The 16,460-nt window shown below is 39.6% G+C and overlaps 2 protein-coding genes across 7 annotated transcripts in view; one reads left to right on the forward strand and one right to left on the reverse strand.

The window, feature by feature from the left end:
* Positions 1–16,460, reverse strand: part of LOC108628614 (sex-regulated protein janus-A) — a 50,076-nt gene continuing 33,616 nt past the window's right edge. Inside the window, exons 3-4 of the mRNA XM_018030669.2 lie at positions 967–1,094; positions 1–166 (exon numbers count right to left, since the gene is read on the reverse strand). Of these exons, the coding sequence (XP_017886158.1) occupies positions 74–166; positions 967–1,094 (221 nt within the window). The 3' untranslated portion in view covers positions 1–73. The remainder of the gene's footprint in view (positions 167–966; positions 1,095–16,460) is intronic.
* LOC108628613 (phosrestin-2) overlaps positions 9,193–16,460 on the forward strand; it is a 40,290-nt gene continuing 33,022 nt past the window's right edge. The window contains exons 1-3 of one of the 6 annotated variants that reach the window (XM_018030668.2): positions 9,193–9,714; positions 15,166–15,538; positions 15,729–15,835. In XM_018030668.2, coding sequence (XP_017886157.1) covers positions 15,446–15,538; positions 15,729–15,835 — 200 coding nt within the window. In that variant the 5' untranslated portion in view covers positions 9,193–9,714; positions 15,166–15,445. Of the gene's footprint in view, positions 15,539–15,728; positions 15,836–16,460 lie in introns of all 6 variants that reach the window. The other 5 variants (XM_026816628.1, XM_026816627.1, XM_026816625.1 and 2 more) reach the window with 5 other exon arrangements.

The following is a 16,460-nucleotide window of genomic DNA, read 5'->3' on the forward strand; positions in this document are numbered from 1 at the left end:
TTCGGTTTGTAAAAATTTGTTTATTAAATTAAATATTGAACATGTTTAAATAAATTAGTCAAAACGTTCCTCGTTAGTATCCGTCGTCGGAGCAGGTGATAGTGTAATCGGGGTACTTCTTCTTCAGTAAAGCAACGGATACCTCGTGATCCGCCTTTCCAAAGCCCTGGAAACAAACCAAGATACTGAGACCGACTCTTTTTATTAGAAACAGCGTAAATCAGGAATCCTTCCGGTTTACGGATTCAGCGCACAGGCTCAATCCGTAAAATGTACACAGGAACCGAGGAAAAATCGGCTCTTAAATTATTGCTGACTTAGATCGCAAGTTGAAACAAGGAAGAAAAACATCGCGATATCCCCAAGGCAGCCGTAAAATTGGTTCGCCCAAAGATACATTCCCAAAGTGGCTACATTTTTTTATAAATTATTATTAAATATCAACGTAAGAAAATCTCATGCGTATCTCGCGATGGCAACAATCTTAAAAATAGGATACATGATTAGTTTACAATGGCAGCTGTCCAAACGATTAAACCGTGGAAGCAAGTTTGCTCTACAAATACAATTCCAATCGAGATCCCGATATCATTTGCCACGGTTTCCCGTGAGTTTTAATTTTTATCTAATTCTGATCCCGTTTAAGCCTTGATTTAATGAAAAGTTTTCCTATCGCAAATCTCATAGTTATATTCTTTCAATTTACTCGATATCTACTAATACCTGCATGACTCATTCTTTACACATTCCGTTTTAAAATGTCAGCTCAGTTTAAACTGAAGATAGATAGCAACGCTTTGAAATTTAAAACTAATTAAAATTAAGTAAGCGAGATACACGTGCGCCCGATGTAAAATTCATGGGAAATCCCAAATGTCTCTGTGGGAGGAGTCGCGTTAGGTGTCAAGCCCGATGAGAATAACCGATCGATTATAGTAAAGGAGATTCGTTAGAATGTAAACTCACCTGAGAGTATCCATAGACTTTGATGGTTTTTTCATCAGGATCGTGCTCAATCCTTCCACCGCCGAGACAGTTCGTTGTCAAACCTGAGATCGATTTTAATTTATTGTTAACTTCATCGAAGATATCGCCTGCAACAGAAAAAAGAATTCGAGATATTAAGTCATCAAGAAAAATGTAATTGTTTCTTATAATTTGAGGAGTGTTAAACATTACATAAAAGCGGCATTACAGCCGCGAGCTTCTACGATAACATTATCTAAAAATGAGCTACCAAGAGTGCATCGTTAAAAGCAAGACATAATCCGGTACACTGCCCGCTCTCCTTATTTCACACGTAAATACGAAAAGCTTTCATCCAATTGCCTTCACAAGTTAATTTGTCGTGGCGTGCTCTGTGCAAAAATTTTTGCAAATTACTCGTTGTTCGAGTATAATAACGACGCAAAATGATTTGTCGCGGCCAACGTTATTTACCACGTACAGCTAATCTGGCGGACGTGCAGTATTTTTACTGCGGACATTAAACCGGAGACTGGCAGGAAAACAAAACGAAGAAAGATTGGATCCGGTCGTTTCGCTTCGAGAATATGTCGATTAAATCTTTACGGCTCTCGAACTGTAGCTGGTTGCGTGGCGTTCGCGAATCAAAAACGTACAAATTACCGGCGAAGAGGTTCGTTCGAAATAAAAAGATAACTGTTAACCCGTTTGAGGAAAGAGAATTGAAGTCGACGGGCACGATTGTTCGTGAAACCGTTTAGGATATAAAAAACGTATTTCCTGTTACACAGTATCCCGTGCGAGAATCCATTTCCATCGCTGGTTAAAAAAGAAAACGAAACGGAAAATCGATACGGTTTGTAATTCATCGAAATACAGCGGGATTAAACAACCGCGTAATCAGCGGCTCGTCCTTTCAGATGACAAGCGTACACTTCTATCCGTGAAAGGCCACTTTTATAAAAACGTTTTCCATTACGTTTTCACTGTCGTCGCGGAGGAAGAGCATTCGGGTTTTCGGTTGCGATGAATTAATCGAACAAATTGCGCAGCACGTGGACGAACAAAGCCGTCGCGATAATCAAGTGAATCACATGCGTGCAGAACGCATTGAGCATCGTGGAGAACTCGTTTGTTTCCTATTATACCTGACTCTGATTTTCATCATCGCGGAGAGGAGGGCGACAATAAAAAGCGTTGTTTAAATACCAGTTGAATTTCGTTTTAAATCACGCACGCGAAATTATGTCGTGCGTTATTTCGCGCGGCTTGCGGTGGAATATTAACTTCAAAGGCACTGAAGGAATTCGTTGTTTCAGTTCCTTGGCTGCATTCCAACCGAATTTAATAGAACAGGAATGCCGTATGGTTCCGGCAAAGTAGAGTAAATTTCACCTCTATTCAGAATGATCGAGCATAGAATGATTTTATTTATCAAAAGTCGATTAATGAAATACGCTTAAGGATTGATCTGTCTCCCTAAAATGCTATTTCATAATATTTAATCACCTTTAAATGCAAGCAAAGTTTCAATCAAATTTCAAATTAAGTTTAGTCTTTTCTACCGTAACTGTGCTAAGTGCAAGGTTAGTTAAATACGTTTGCTAGTCAAGGATCTCCGCGAGCATAAGGTTAAGACTCGGCTTTGTTGCACGGAGACCCGTTCGCGAGCAAAGGTCACGATCGTTTCAGTATCGTTAATCGCGTCGCCGCTTCGTGACAAGCTTTGTATTCGTTGAATGCAAACGCCGTCGGGTTAATGTAGAATATCCGAAGTTCCCATGCAATTGAATCTATGCAGTGTTAAGTTAATTGGTATGCGACGCGTTCGCATTCAGCATTATTAAACTTTAGATAACATTCCTCAAATAAAATTATCCTCGAACGTTAAAGGTAGCGTGTTGATGCGATATAATTTATTTTGAAGTAGATAACTTCGTAATCGAACGACATCACTTTGCGTTATTTACAGTTACCATTAACTTCTATCAGGTATCGAAACCCCAATCTAAATAAGAAGAAAAACAAACGAATTCTATAAACATTCGTATCATTTTAACGAAACATCATTCTCCTAAAACGCGTATACCTTCTTGGAAAGACGTCGTTTGTAGTTACCCATTCGATTTGTATCTAGGACGGGGAAAGAAATTAGATTAAAGTTGGGTTCCGAGGGGAGAGAGTCGAATAATCGTATTTTCCAGACTTGCCGGAGCCTATAGAAATTTATAAATGACCCCTGCGCATCTTTCAGATGAAAATCTTTTTATGAGACGGCTCTGCTCTGTTATATTATTCCAATAAAGAAACACGTGGAGAAGGGGAGTAAACGGCGACGATACGAATTGTATATTGAAACTTGAAATTTAATTTCATTTTTTATCGGATATTTCCTACGTGTCGTATCGGTACTGACCATCCAATGGAATCAAATGAAATATTATAAAGCTATTATGTTTTAGAGAGATTCGATCGGTAGAGGCAAATAATGACAAAACAGAAATGGAGAATAACAATCTTAGGATAGGATCGATATTGAACAATTCCCGTCCGGAAGAAATACGGAAGGATATTTTTGCTCAGGCGGTCTGCATAAAAATTCTATTTATTTTATTCAGTTCTCTTCTCTATTGAAACGACCAGATGCAGCAGAGAATCAATAGAGCATTAATAACATCCTATTGCATTTTAAATCGCTTTTTATTATTTATGGGAAAACAATTTTAATGATATATGCAATGTATTATACATATTAAGTTTTAAAGCTTACCTTGAATACTATTAGAGTAAGTAGTTATTATAAAATATTCATTTTTCATTGAACTATAATTATTTGGAGGGCGTTGCAGCAATCTTCTTTTAATTACTTCGCCAATCTTATGAATAATTTAATTCGTAAAAATCTGCGATTAATAAGCTTATCATTGGAAATAAATGAGAAGATTATCTTGCGGTTTCATTCGCGATTACTGATTGGCCGATAGACCGTGATCTTTTACACGTTGATTAAAACAAGGGTTGCGAACGTTTCGCGTTAGAGCGCAAGAGTTCGGTTGCATGTAAGCCAACGGGAGAGCTGCGCGAACGCGTACGACCACAATATCGGGTCGAAACCGGAAGCGAGGCGCAGAGATTGGGAATTACCAGAAATCGATGAGGAAGGAACATCTCGTTTCTCCCAGTGGGTACTAAAAGCACGGCCGGGTAAATCGCTAAGTGCAAAACAGGGTAAAGGTACAGGGGATCGAGAGCGACTCGACTTCGCTCGAGCCCGTTTCCGGTAGGAAAATTCTGGCTTGCATCCTTTGTCGGTTCAGTCGAGGTTTATTTCAAATTGCGAATGAAAAGGAACGTGCATAGTAATCAATCTTCGACTGCTGGTCTGTTCGCTCTTTATTACAGGCGGGTGCAAATGTTATATAGGAATTTAAAAGAAATAATAAAAACAACACCGTACACTGTCAGATTTCGATTAATACCGATTGCAAACATTTCGGAGACCATTTGAAATAACTAAAAATTTGAAGCCTTCGTGAAATTATTGAAACGCAAATTCTCGCAATGGAAATTCAACCGAAAGAGTGGATAATCGGTAAATTCGATAGTCCGTTAATTTATGCAACGTCGAGTTTTCCTTAGAGATTCACGGCAGGGATTTACAATATAGATGCACTGTCCTTTCACCCTTTTTCGCCCCATTATTTACGATAAAATAAGGGTGTACGGGGGACCGTTGAATCTATTGCAAAATTTCCATGAACGAAACTTTCTCTCGAAGGACACTTGAAGCTACGAACCAGGAAATCGAACGAAACTCGATTCGACGAGCTCGTCGCATCGGTTGATTTCGTTCAAACTGCAAATGCGACATGGGAAACATTTCTCTTTCTCTTCCCATCGCACTTTACTGTTTACGAGCGCGGTTAGAGCGAATCGATAAGCAAGAATTTTGCACTCCAGAGAAAAGCCCTGCTTCATATACACATATACGAAGTCGTTTCACTGAAAACATCCCCATCGACAAGCAAACGCGATCGCGGCACGCTGCGATTCGACCGAGCTACGAGTCCAATTATCGGCTGACTGTAGGCTTGAAAAAGGACCAGGGGACTTAATTAGAGCGGCATAATCATTGTGCTCAAGTTCATTATCCAGGATGAAAGGGGATGTCGCTGAAGAGGAATGCTCTCCTTGTGGTATGAATACATTCCCCTTTTAATATGGGAGTTAAAGTATTCAAAGCTTCTTCTGCTCAAATCCGATTTCAATTAGTTATTCTAAAATCCATTCGAAATTACGTTACTGAGCGAAAAGATTTAGAAACCTTGAAATGGTAATAAGTTCGATTAAATTGAAAGGAGAATCCTTTTTCTTGATTACAAATTCTGTGTTCTGTAACCGATTCATTAATACGCAAATTTTCTGTATACATAAATACGTTCTGATTGCTGGAAAACATGGAAACTTAATTCGCGGAGTTCAATCTAGGTGTGATTGAGTTAGTGAACCGTTCGCACACCTTCTCGTTGTAAAACTAATTAAACTATAAATACGAAATGCGATATGTTTTCGAGAAATATGCTTGGAAACTAACTTTTCTAGTTAAGTACAGATTAAGGATTGTAATAAATGATTAGATTCGAAGTTTGGGAAAACGAATAGAAGTTCGTTTATAAAAGTCATTTACTCAGAAACGAAATAGTATGCAAAGTAGGAAAACCGGAAACTCATCAAATCTCTCACACCCACTCATGTTCTTGCAATCCCGTGAATAACACTAACTCTTACTAGCAGACTCGAAGCTTATTTTTTCCGGGCGAATTGGCTTACTGACTGGAAACTTCTTTATTTCGTTCACGTCTACGCGCATCGTGCACCCGGGTCTGTAAGGTTCACGCAAACGTATGAGAAAATTTAGCGGATAAATCAAACAGCTGGAACGTGGGTAAGCTGGCTAGAAGTTGCGCATCATCGTTTCTAATAAAGCATTGTCGGTGGGTGGGTAAAAGGACTGCTCCCGCTTCGAACTCGGAGAAATTAAAGAATGAGACAAGGAGACGGGAATCAGGAAAGTACCCGAAGAAAAAAGGAAAAGTAGGTGAAGAAATGACAAAGTTTGAAAGTTCGCAGAGCAACCTTCACATTTATATCTTTTCCATAGATATATTTGATCGGACTTGGAAATTTTCCACTAAGATCCTATCTTGTCAGAAATGAACTCTTCTATCTGATTCATCAGAAAAATTTCTCTTGCAAATAATAAAATAACAAAAGTCAAATATAAATTTCTGTAGTACATATTCTGAAATTTTCTGCAACGGCAACATTATTATACAATTATGATACGCGAGAATAGGAAGACAAAAGGTAAACAGCGTAGTCGTATCTTTGCAGATAAAATGACGCGACGGTTCAATGTCTTTCGTCGTTACGCGATGTTCGCCGAGATTTTCTTTTACCGACGCAAGATTTTTCCTAGGGGTACGTAAATAACCGTGGGGTGTGCAGCCGTAGCCGAGTGAAAACGTGCGTCACGGTTCGCGATATCGCGCGTTTCCGACGTGAGTTTCTACGGAGTACAGAAATGGTTATAAGGATCGTATTTGCAACGAGACGAATTGTAAAAGCCCGAGGGTGGCACTGAATTTCCACCGGTAACCGCGGCTTTTCCTCGACGACGACGCGGCTATTTTCGTCGAGGAGATGATTCGCGAATTTTCACTGGCAATATTTCACTATGGTAATCGAATACCAGGCCGATCAACCCCCTTCCTTCGAAAGCTCCAGGCGATCAAAAAATACCGTACCATCGGTTATCTTCCCTCTTGGATTTTATATACAAATCGCGCTGGATTAATCAAATAAATGAATCTAAATAGATCGCGTGTATCCTTGACAAGATATGGAGAATAATCCGGGACATGGGAATCAAACTAGCAGTTAAAGTATGTTGAAATGCAGAGCATCTCAAGAATCGTAGTAAAGTGGACGCACCATTCGAAACGATTCCTTGGGTGTTCCAATATTAAAGTAGGAATATACTTACCTGGGAAGCAGAGGTGCATCTGGGAGAGGATCGAGAAAACGTGAAACATTACAGGAATTCGTCCCTGGCACGTGATTTAATACTTAAAGGAAACACACGGGAATGGTATTTTGAATAATGTTGGGTACAATCTTATTAAATGAATTTAATAATAATTTCGAGATGCAAGTTCTCTCTCGCAAGAGCTTATTAAGAGTTTTAATCCAAATTTTCCTTAACCCGCTTTCTCAGCCTTGACACCGATAGATATACCGAATGCAAAATCGTCGCTTTCATCCATGGTCTTATTATTCATGCAGATTATAGATCTTCACAGTTAAACCTGTTTCACCTACGATAGATATTGATAAAACCATGCTTATTATTCTATTCTACATTATTCAACGTCGGACAAAATTATTGGAATACAAAGTTCTTCTCGGAGCGTATCGTGCCCATGATACGCGTATCTCGGTGACCTCGGTAGGAATCAGTCCTCGATACGAAACTCCTATAGGTATATAGATTGTAACTGAGTAAAGTTTGACGCAGGAACCGCGGAACCATTTCAACGACAGACGTCGATGCATCGAGTTTCGAGGTTTAGGATCCTACGCGGCCAGTCGATAATGAAATACCCGTTCGAGACAAATGAATCCCTCGAAGTTACCCAAGAAATTCGGTCGCAACTTCTCGGCGCGCACCATCGAGAAATAGAAATCGGAACGTCACGTCGTTCGGACATCTTCGACCGGAACTTGCACACGCGAACTTTCGCTCATTTCCGACTTGAAGCAAACTTTGCGTTACCTGACATCGTCCATCGCTCGAATCGCTGTTTATCTCGTTCGCATACAATTAGTTCCTTCAATAATTCATAATTAAATTATTTGTGACATATCGTTTCTTACTTATAATTCAAATATCTGTGGAAATTGTCAAATGAAGAAACTGTAGGTAAATGGCACCGGCTTTACGTCAGCGAATTACTTCTTCTTAATCACAGTGTGGATTCCCCTCAGGGTGTAAATTCGACGTTAATAAATTAACGCGTTTCCGTGATTGAGTTGGCGAACGAGCAAGTTTGACACAAGAGAATAACGGGACCGTACCGATTCAAGGAGTCGGAGTTATATCTTGTGGTAAAGGAACGCGTCAATCAAATCTGCTCGGAACAATGCAGTCCAACATCCGTGCAAGACCGAGGATTATCCACGATCCGTGAAAATCGTAAAATCTACTTCAAGTAAATAGAAACAGTGAAAACTTCGTTTGGTACTTGTTTGTTAAAAATGTAGTCTACAATTTTGAATAAAAGTCATGTGTTGTACACATGAAATTGAGAAACGAGTAACAATTTCTTGAAAAACATTGCTAAATCCTGTACTACGTATAATATCAACGTCATAGATGAAGTATACAAAAATATCAAGTTTTTCTGCGTAAACGAAAAAGATACTATAATCTGAAAAGCGTGTAGGAGATTGTTGACGCAAACGGCTAATAAATAGGGTACGGATTTTTTCCAGTTGGCTTTGGGTCGCATTTCCATTGTTAAGACAGGTTAATGCATGTTTCCCAGTACAGTATTAGCGTACACGTTCATTATACGATGACCTTTGATCGCGATGCTCTCGTTCGCGCGCCCTAACCTTAACGCTGGTCCGTGGTTAATGAATTATGCATGTCACACAGGATGATCGAGCTTTTCGCCGTATCGAATCGCTGCATTCATCCTCGAAAACCAGTTACCATTGGGATCGAAAACGATGAGAATTAAGTCCCATCGAAGACTAAAGCATTAACGTGTCTCTCTCCTTTCGTTTTCATATAAAATAGCTTCTAAAAAAAATATTGTCACTTCTTGAGAACAAGAGCTTTTAATAAATGTTAACAGAAGTTTGTAACTAATAATGAATATGATATATGAATAATAAATATGAATAAATACATTTAGTCAAAAGGATCATTCAGTTTGATATTATTCAGACTCTAAATTTTCAATCTTGAATTCTAGTCAATAAATACAATTTCCATATAAAAAGAATAACTAATACATCGATCGGATTGTATTTCGTTCACGAAAAATACTTCTCTCCGCGTTAGGTCGATAAAAATATTGTGACTAACGTATAGAATTCGCGCAAACAGGTAGCTACGAGAAAAAGACATTTGGTGAGAGCGCGAAGGGGCCTCGACGCTTGCGTCGGCTGGCTCAGTAGTCGGCGAGCCGTGCTGAACGTCGGACTGAGCCGGACTGTGCGTCGAGTCAAACCACTTGTCGGCCCTGACTGAACAGGCAACCGCACAACAACCGAATCAGATCAGAAAAAGGTTTTCTATCAACGTATTATAGAAACTCTGCAGGATCGTTCGATGAGTGATTGAAATTCCTGCAATCTTTCTTACAGATCATCTAATGTGATTAATAAAAATTACTGGAGATTTTTAATTGAGAGATCTGTAGTATCGAGAAAAATCTAAACGTTTGGAAGCTGTGAGTGGTTCATTAGAAGGAGTGTTTCGATAGGTGATTTGTTTATAGTGCAAAGTTAAATAAATGCGATTGCAGTTAGATGCAATCGGTGGTAACTGGGATTAAAATTGGGTACTCCTGGATGTTGATTGAAAAAATAGTGTTTGATGGTACATTGAACGGAGGGGAGTGATTAGGTACGTTTTCGAGGAACTGTACAGGGAAACTACGAGGGCGCAGGGGACAGGTAATTTCGCGCGTTATACCCGCTACGTTTCCATTATTCAGTGCATTATCCGAGACAATCTCGTCTCCTACGAAGCGCTTATAGCTTATCTGCCTTGCTAACGAATTATCACGCCGCGGATGTGACGTATTAAATTGTCGCGACGACGCGGGAATAGATATGCAAGGAAGGACTAAATTGAAATAGAATTTGTAAGCGAACTCATAAATTGACGCGCGCGCGTGATAAAACTGCGACGATTTTCACGGGGAGTTGGCGTTCGATAAACTGCGCGTCAAAGATCGGTGCACGGTTTCTGCTCGACTTCATTGCCCATAAAACTCGCGTGTAAACCGTGCGAGAAAAACGCGCGTGCAAAGCGGCAGCTGTATCGATAACCCCGACTCTCGTGACGCCGCGCCGCGTCGTTGTTTCACTCGTAGCTCCGTACCGTAACAGCGCGGTCGTTCTCGCGCGAGGAATGGACGAAATTTAAAACGGAACACCCAGGCTTATAGGATCAGTATCCGAGCAGATGTACGGATTTGCGAGTTTAATTTGAATAATCTATTAAGTCGAGCGCAAACAGGAACAAGCATTGTTTCCCTAACACGTGACTGCGAATTAATTCGCGATTAATTAAGCTCGGCTCAGGTTTCCCACTCTTGGAATTCGCTAGATTACCCTAAACATCCGGAAGTTGTCGAGATCTGCAGAATTTGCCCGGCAGAACGCGGATGAAAATTAAGCAGCGGGCCACTAGCCATCCAAGTAGCGAATTGCCACGAAATTTCAACTGTCTGTTGCTACGTTCCGATCCCAGTTGTTAATTTCTCACAGAGCACGGCGAATATTTGCAGTAAACAAGCACGTGAACGTTATCACAAACTCGTTTAATGGCCGTGCGACATTATTCGATCCACTTACGTATCGTTTCGGTCAACTGTAGTAAAGAAAAAATAACAGCGTAATCTCATTGAATGGTAAAATTCTATGAAGAATTTCCACGTGCCAGGAATTAATCCGATAATCAACTTCCGATGTCTCCGTATTTTACGAATTTCGATAGATTTTTGTGATGGAATTCGGTCGCTATCATACTTCCAAATTAATGGACGCGTTTACAACGATGGAACAAACCCGCAATTTGACATGGGCAGGCGAGCGAGCATCGTGCCAAGATAAACAATTAGTGTTCTAAGTGATCAAAGTCGAAAACCTGCTCTGTCTATCAAACGCTAATATTACACTAAATGAGGTTCGAAGCAAATTTACGTTAAGCGAGAATAAGAAACACCTATATTTAACTTGAATAACATATGCCTTCATCAGAAATGAAGATCTTCTTTTGTAAGCATTCTTCACACACATTAGCAAAACACACTGCTGAAATTAATTGTTAAATGATCGACTAATTGAAAACAAGGAGAGCTCGCCACGTTGTTTATTTCTAATTCCATTCTAATGGAATCTTTTTTCCATTCTAATGGAAGTTGACATAAAAACCGTATTTGTACATCTAGTCCGTCATCCGAAGTACTTGCAGCGTTCGTTACGATAAAAAGCGGCGGTTCGTTAAACAGACGCGGTATTTTCTTTCAACTTCCCTCGAATCAAAAGTAACAAATGGAGGAAAGCGAGGCCGAGCTAAAGAGAGAGTGCGCACAATTTAACGAGCCGATAATCGATTGTTTTACAACACGTTGCTGAGTCGCAAACATTAAAAGCTTATATAACGCGATCGTGAGGATCGTCGAAAAATCTATTATACGCCATCGGCCCTGTAATTGTAGATTAATTACTCGACTTGAGCCAGTTTCTGAGAGACATCAACGGATAATTAACGGACATCGGCTACCAGGCCGTGTTTACCTGACAATCGGTTAATCAAAGTAGGCTTTATATCCGATTACTGCCGCCACACGTGGTGTTGCGCGTTCTTACGCAAAGACCAATGTAATAACAGGCATAACCCATCCGAATGCATCGTTTGCGTAATCATCATCTGGCTACTCGTTACATGTCGCTTTCGAATCTATAAATTCGTACGGACCGTTGATGAGACAGCAACGTTTTAATCGGGAATTACCAGTGTCGACGACAGTATTATAAATATAGCATACGAAACCATTAAAAACAAAAGTAAAAATATGAGAGCAGAGAATATTCGTATTATACGTAAATTAATAAATGGATCTTGTGTGTTATTCTTCATCGGAATTAAAAGGATTTACCGGATTTTCCTCGAAGGATATCTTTAAAAAGTCGACGACAATTTTATTGAAAAAGATAATGTAATTTTTACGCGATCGCGAGTGCCTACGCGTGTCTCTTCTACGCCCACGTGATTCTTCTTTCCTCAGACAATTTCTAACACTCGAAGAAAGTAACATGTTCTCGGTGTAGTGAAACAAACTAAATCTCTGAAAATATCCTAACATCACGCACTAACACTTAGTAACAACGAAAATAGATAGTTCATAATGGATATATAGTTCCTTGTCTTCGAGCTAATTCCTTCAGTCTGATTGATGGATCCTGTAACGACCGAGGCTCCTCTCGCGTTCTGTCATTCCATCATCTCGCGCGTTCATTAACTAACAAGAATTCTCGAGGCTTCGTACGCGGTAAAAAAAAAACGGCTCCAGAACGTTTGACAGTTTTTTAGAGGAATTCATGAGTTTTGTAAAAAAAGTAGGTTAAGCCTCAAAGAACTCGGTATCCATTGACTCGGTCCTTTCGAGCTTCACAATGTAATCTTATTTATCGTATTGGTGCTTCAAAAATGTTCGCTCTGGAATATTTAAGTATTTGCGGTTCACTTATATTCAGTCTCTACTGAATTTTATTTAAAAAAGAAAGATAATTTCTAGCATTGAACCGTCCATTCTTTGTGATTCAAAACCATATTCTCTACCAATTTTCCGACCGGTTAATGCAGTTACCTTTGTACTTTTCAGAATATTTAAGAATTTGCGATCCGAATTTTATTTTTAAAAAAAGGATACGAATTTTCCTCTCCACGAAAAATCTTTTATTATTCTATCCTGCACCCTTTGTAGTTTTAAACTATTTTTTTTCGCCGATTAATTCTATTAGATACCGAAACGAGGCTCGTGGGAAAAACAGAGGTTGGCGAACAAATGACAGGTGGTGATTTAATTGGTTGAAATTGTGACCGTCGATTTCCGCGGGCACCCATATTGCCGTTACTTCCCATAGAGGATTCAAAATAATCGCCGCTCTGACTCTACGGTTTGTTTCACGTCGCCCGGTTTTGTATCTTCAAATTTTTTCCAGTTGCAGCTCGGGTATTATCGTTAGAATTAATCCGATGCACCGACCATATTTTTTTGGCTATTCTATCCTTTCTTTGTTCGTACAAAAGCATGTGTTGGCTTCTTTGTTATAAGAATACGTTCCTAGTTTCTTATAATTGAAAAAACCGAAAATTCTAGTGAAAGATCAAAGGGAATACCGTAATAACAGAAATTGTAGAAGATTGAAATAATTGTAAAGCATAATGCATGGAAAACGTCGAATCACTTGTATTATTTTTTACACTGTCGTCGGAGGTAAAAATTTGCATTTCCGACTTGGCTGAAGCTGGAGAAGTTGGAACTCGATTGCGAATGCAGTAGAAAAACACAACGCTTCAATAAAAGTTTTCTGCTGAGGAAGAATGATCCACAGTGTCATCTCGTATAAAACTTAAAGGCCATCTTTTTCGAATTTCATTGTCAAGAACTTTCTGAGTTATCCTTATGTTGAACATTGAACTCACATAGCTTAAAGTATTTGAGAATCGACACAGAACAACGATAGCGAAAAAGTGACAGAAGGATAATCGAATGTCTAGACGGGAAAAAAGAAATTTCGAGGGCAATGGAATACTCGACCGAAGGTACATTCAATTTCACGCTTCTGCTGAGATTTGTCGAAGCGTGAAGAAATTCGTAATGGATTACTCGACGTGATTCTCCGCGGACTCCAGATAATGCAGGATTTAAAATGTTCTCTCTGGACTCAGCGGAGATGTTCCATGCAAATCGAGAGCAACGAACGAACGACTGTCTTCAAAGCGATAGACTGACGCGGTAACCGACCTTTTTTTCATATTTTTTCGACGCATGTTTCAGAAAATAAAAACGGTGCTTAAATCTCGTCCACGTTTAAACACATATTAAACTTCCAGCTTTATAAATTATTAATACGAGCTTGCAGAAGATCCCTGAACGCGCAGCGTTCAGGAGGAGTTTGAAAGTTTGTTAGTCGAACCATTGATAGCCGAAGTAAACTGTTTTTGGTCCTATCTAATCTCCTCGGAAATTGCTCCAACTTATAATACCGGTAAAACGGTACACATAATTAAAAATTTATCAATTTAATTGACAAGTATAACAAAATTCTGTATAACTTTTCAAATTACAAGTTCTCTTTTCTCAATCATTAATTATGTAAATTCGCCAACGAGAATTGATACTTTTCAATTTCTGAAACGTAAGACGATGTCTACGGGTCTCATGAAGCTAACTACAAATTTACCGCCTGAGATCCTTTAAATGAGAACTCTACTGTCTTTAATCATCTTTCGAATGTCCATTTAACCATCCGCGTACCTATGTAGCGGAATAACCAAGGGACTCTCGTTCCGCGGTGCTCCACGCCCGCCTTTGATCCTCCAGAATAAAGGATAACGATGACGTAAACCGGAGAATGTCCCTGAAGAGCTCTCGACCGGCAAGCCGCCTTTTTTGAAAGCCCTTTGAGTCAGGAAAATCTGGTAATCCATCGGAATCTAATCGTTCTGTCCATGGAAGAAACGAAACGCTCCGTACTCGTCTTATCATTATGAAGAGTAGCTTTATTAAATTAATTATAAATGTCAGGAACTCATTCATCGGGCAGAACAATATTTCGAGTTACACATTGGGGCGCAACGAGCATTAATTTCGTTCAGAACTGATGACGAAGAGCTGCCGGAAGGGCGAGATACATGATATAGAATAGCCATCATGGGGTCGAACCCTACCTTCCGTTCGTATAAAGGCACGAGGGAACTTCAGAAAGAAATTAAGCACCACAAATGGTCCCTAAATTTTTTCCAACTTCCTTGGTAAAAATTGATGACACGTAATTTATCGAGTTCATGAATTTCAAACGCGACGGGACAGGCCGCATTTGCGAAGAACGTTAGGGTCCAAAATTATCCTCTAAGGGCAAGTTCGATTCGCACTTGCAAGTTTTCTAAAGCGTTCTCCTGTGGATTAAGCGATATCAGATTTTCCGAGGCGAAGTCGCTAGGGATTTTTTATCGAGTGCAAAAGCCTATTAGTTCACGTTCAAGTTACAACTCCTTGATAATGATTGAAGGAAGTTTCCTTGAACGAAATTTGCTCTCTATGATACTGGTATCTCTCTTTTTTACCCCGAGGCTCTCCCCTTTAACGAAGGCATATTTACCCTTCTCAGATTACCCCGGAATCAATCGGGTAGTTCAAACAATCGATTCGTTCCGAGACACGCGGCGGTTCTTAGTTTATCCTCGACTCCGGACTACCAAGGTAGTTGCCTCCTGTTCGGTGCAATCTGCTGAATAATCGAGAAACAATCGGCCCGCGATGCGAGAAAACGGATTATCGGTGAACGCGGGTGACCAAGTGCACGGTTGACGTTTTTGTTCAAGTGCGGTTCAGTTTTGTGCGTGCTTCTCTACTGTTTGCTGGGTCTTTGCGGCCAGGAAGATAAGGAGATGGCCGAGACCGAGAGACACGTGGAACCGGAAATCACCGAGCCTCCCACATCGGATTCCGTCGAGCACAGGGTTTCTCTCTATCCTATTACGGTACGTAATTTGTCTCGTAATAAAAACTTCAAGTCTACATTGTATTATATTACTTCATGACATTATTTAATACAGTAGAATTCAATATAAAGATCTAAAAATGTTATATAACAAAAAGATCATTGTTTCGCATAGATCCTATCTAAGAATCGCATTATTTCTGACACAGCAACTCTGTTCTCTGTTACAGACGGAAAACAAAAGAACGGACGGAGAGACTAAAGATACTCGTGCGCCTGATAACCAGAGACTGCAATCGTCGCCGCATCTGCAAGCCACTAACACGCAAACGGACAGGTGAGCACGCGATCCCTTTTTAGTCCTCGCATCACCGTCCTAACGTCATCGTCGGACTGGAAGAGTCCCGCGGCTCTTCTGACAATTTACGATCATGGCCGCGCCCACTTGAATCGCGTACCGTTGAATAGGCTCGAAAAATCGTGGCAAGACACGGGCACGATTAGCCTAATAATGGTCCGATGCGACCTATTATTTTCTTCCGTCTCATATAAAGTTTCAATGGAATTAGATATTCTCATTCCTATTATTTTTATCGTCTTCAGAATTTCATGTAACTTGTGGTCTGGAAATAGTATATTAAAGAAGATTTAAAATATGAGATCCTCTTCTTTATACAAAGAATATTCTCCGTATAAAAATCTCCTTGGCAGTACGCTTCATATCCGATAAATTATTTGCATATTCACATGCAAGGATTTTTATGATTTTCATTTTTCTTAAGGATGTATAGGCTATATACTTAAACAATGCTAGCATGTTGAATTTGTTATTATAGATTCCTATTACTATTTAAAAGTTAACTGCAAAATTTTAAATCAATTCATGGGTTGTTTGAAAAAAAATTTGATTTAAAATTTGCATGTACTTTTATGATAATTAGCAGTAACCCAAAGAAAACTTT

The sequence above is a fragment of the Ceratina calcarata genome, unplaced genomic scaffold (genome assembly GCF_001652005.2).
Source record: "Ceratina calcarata isolate Rehan_Ccalc_2016 unplaced genomic scaffold, ASM165200v1 scaffold53, whole genome shotgun sequence".
Lineage (NCBI taxonomy): Eukaryota > Metazoa > Arthropoda > Insecta > Hymenoptera > Apidae > Ceratina > Ceratina calcarata.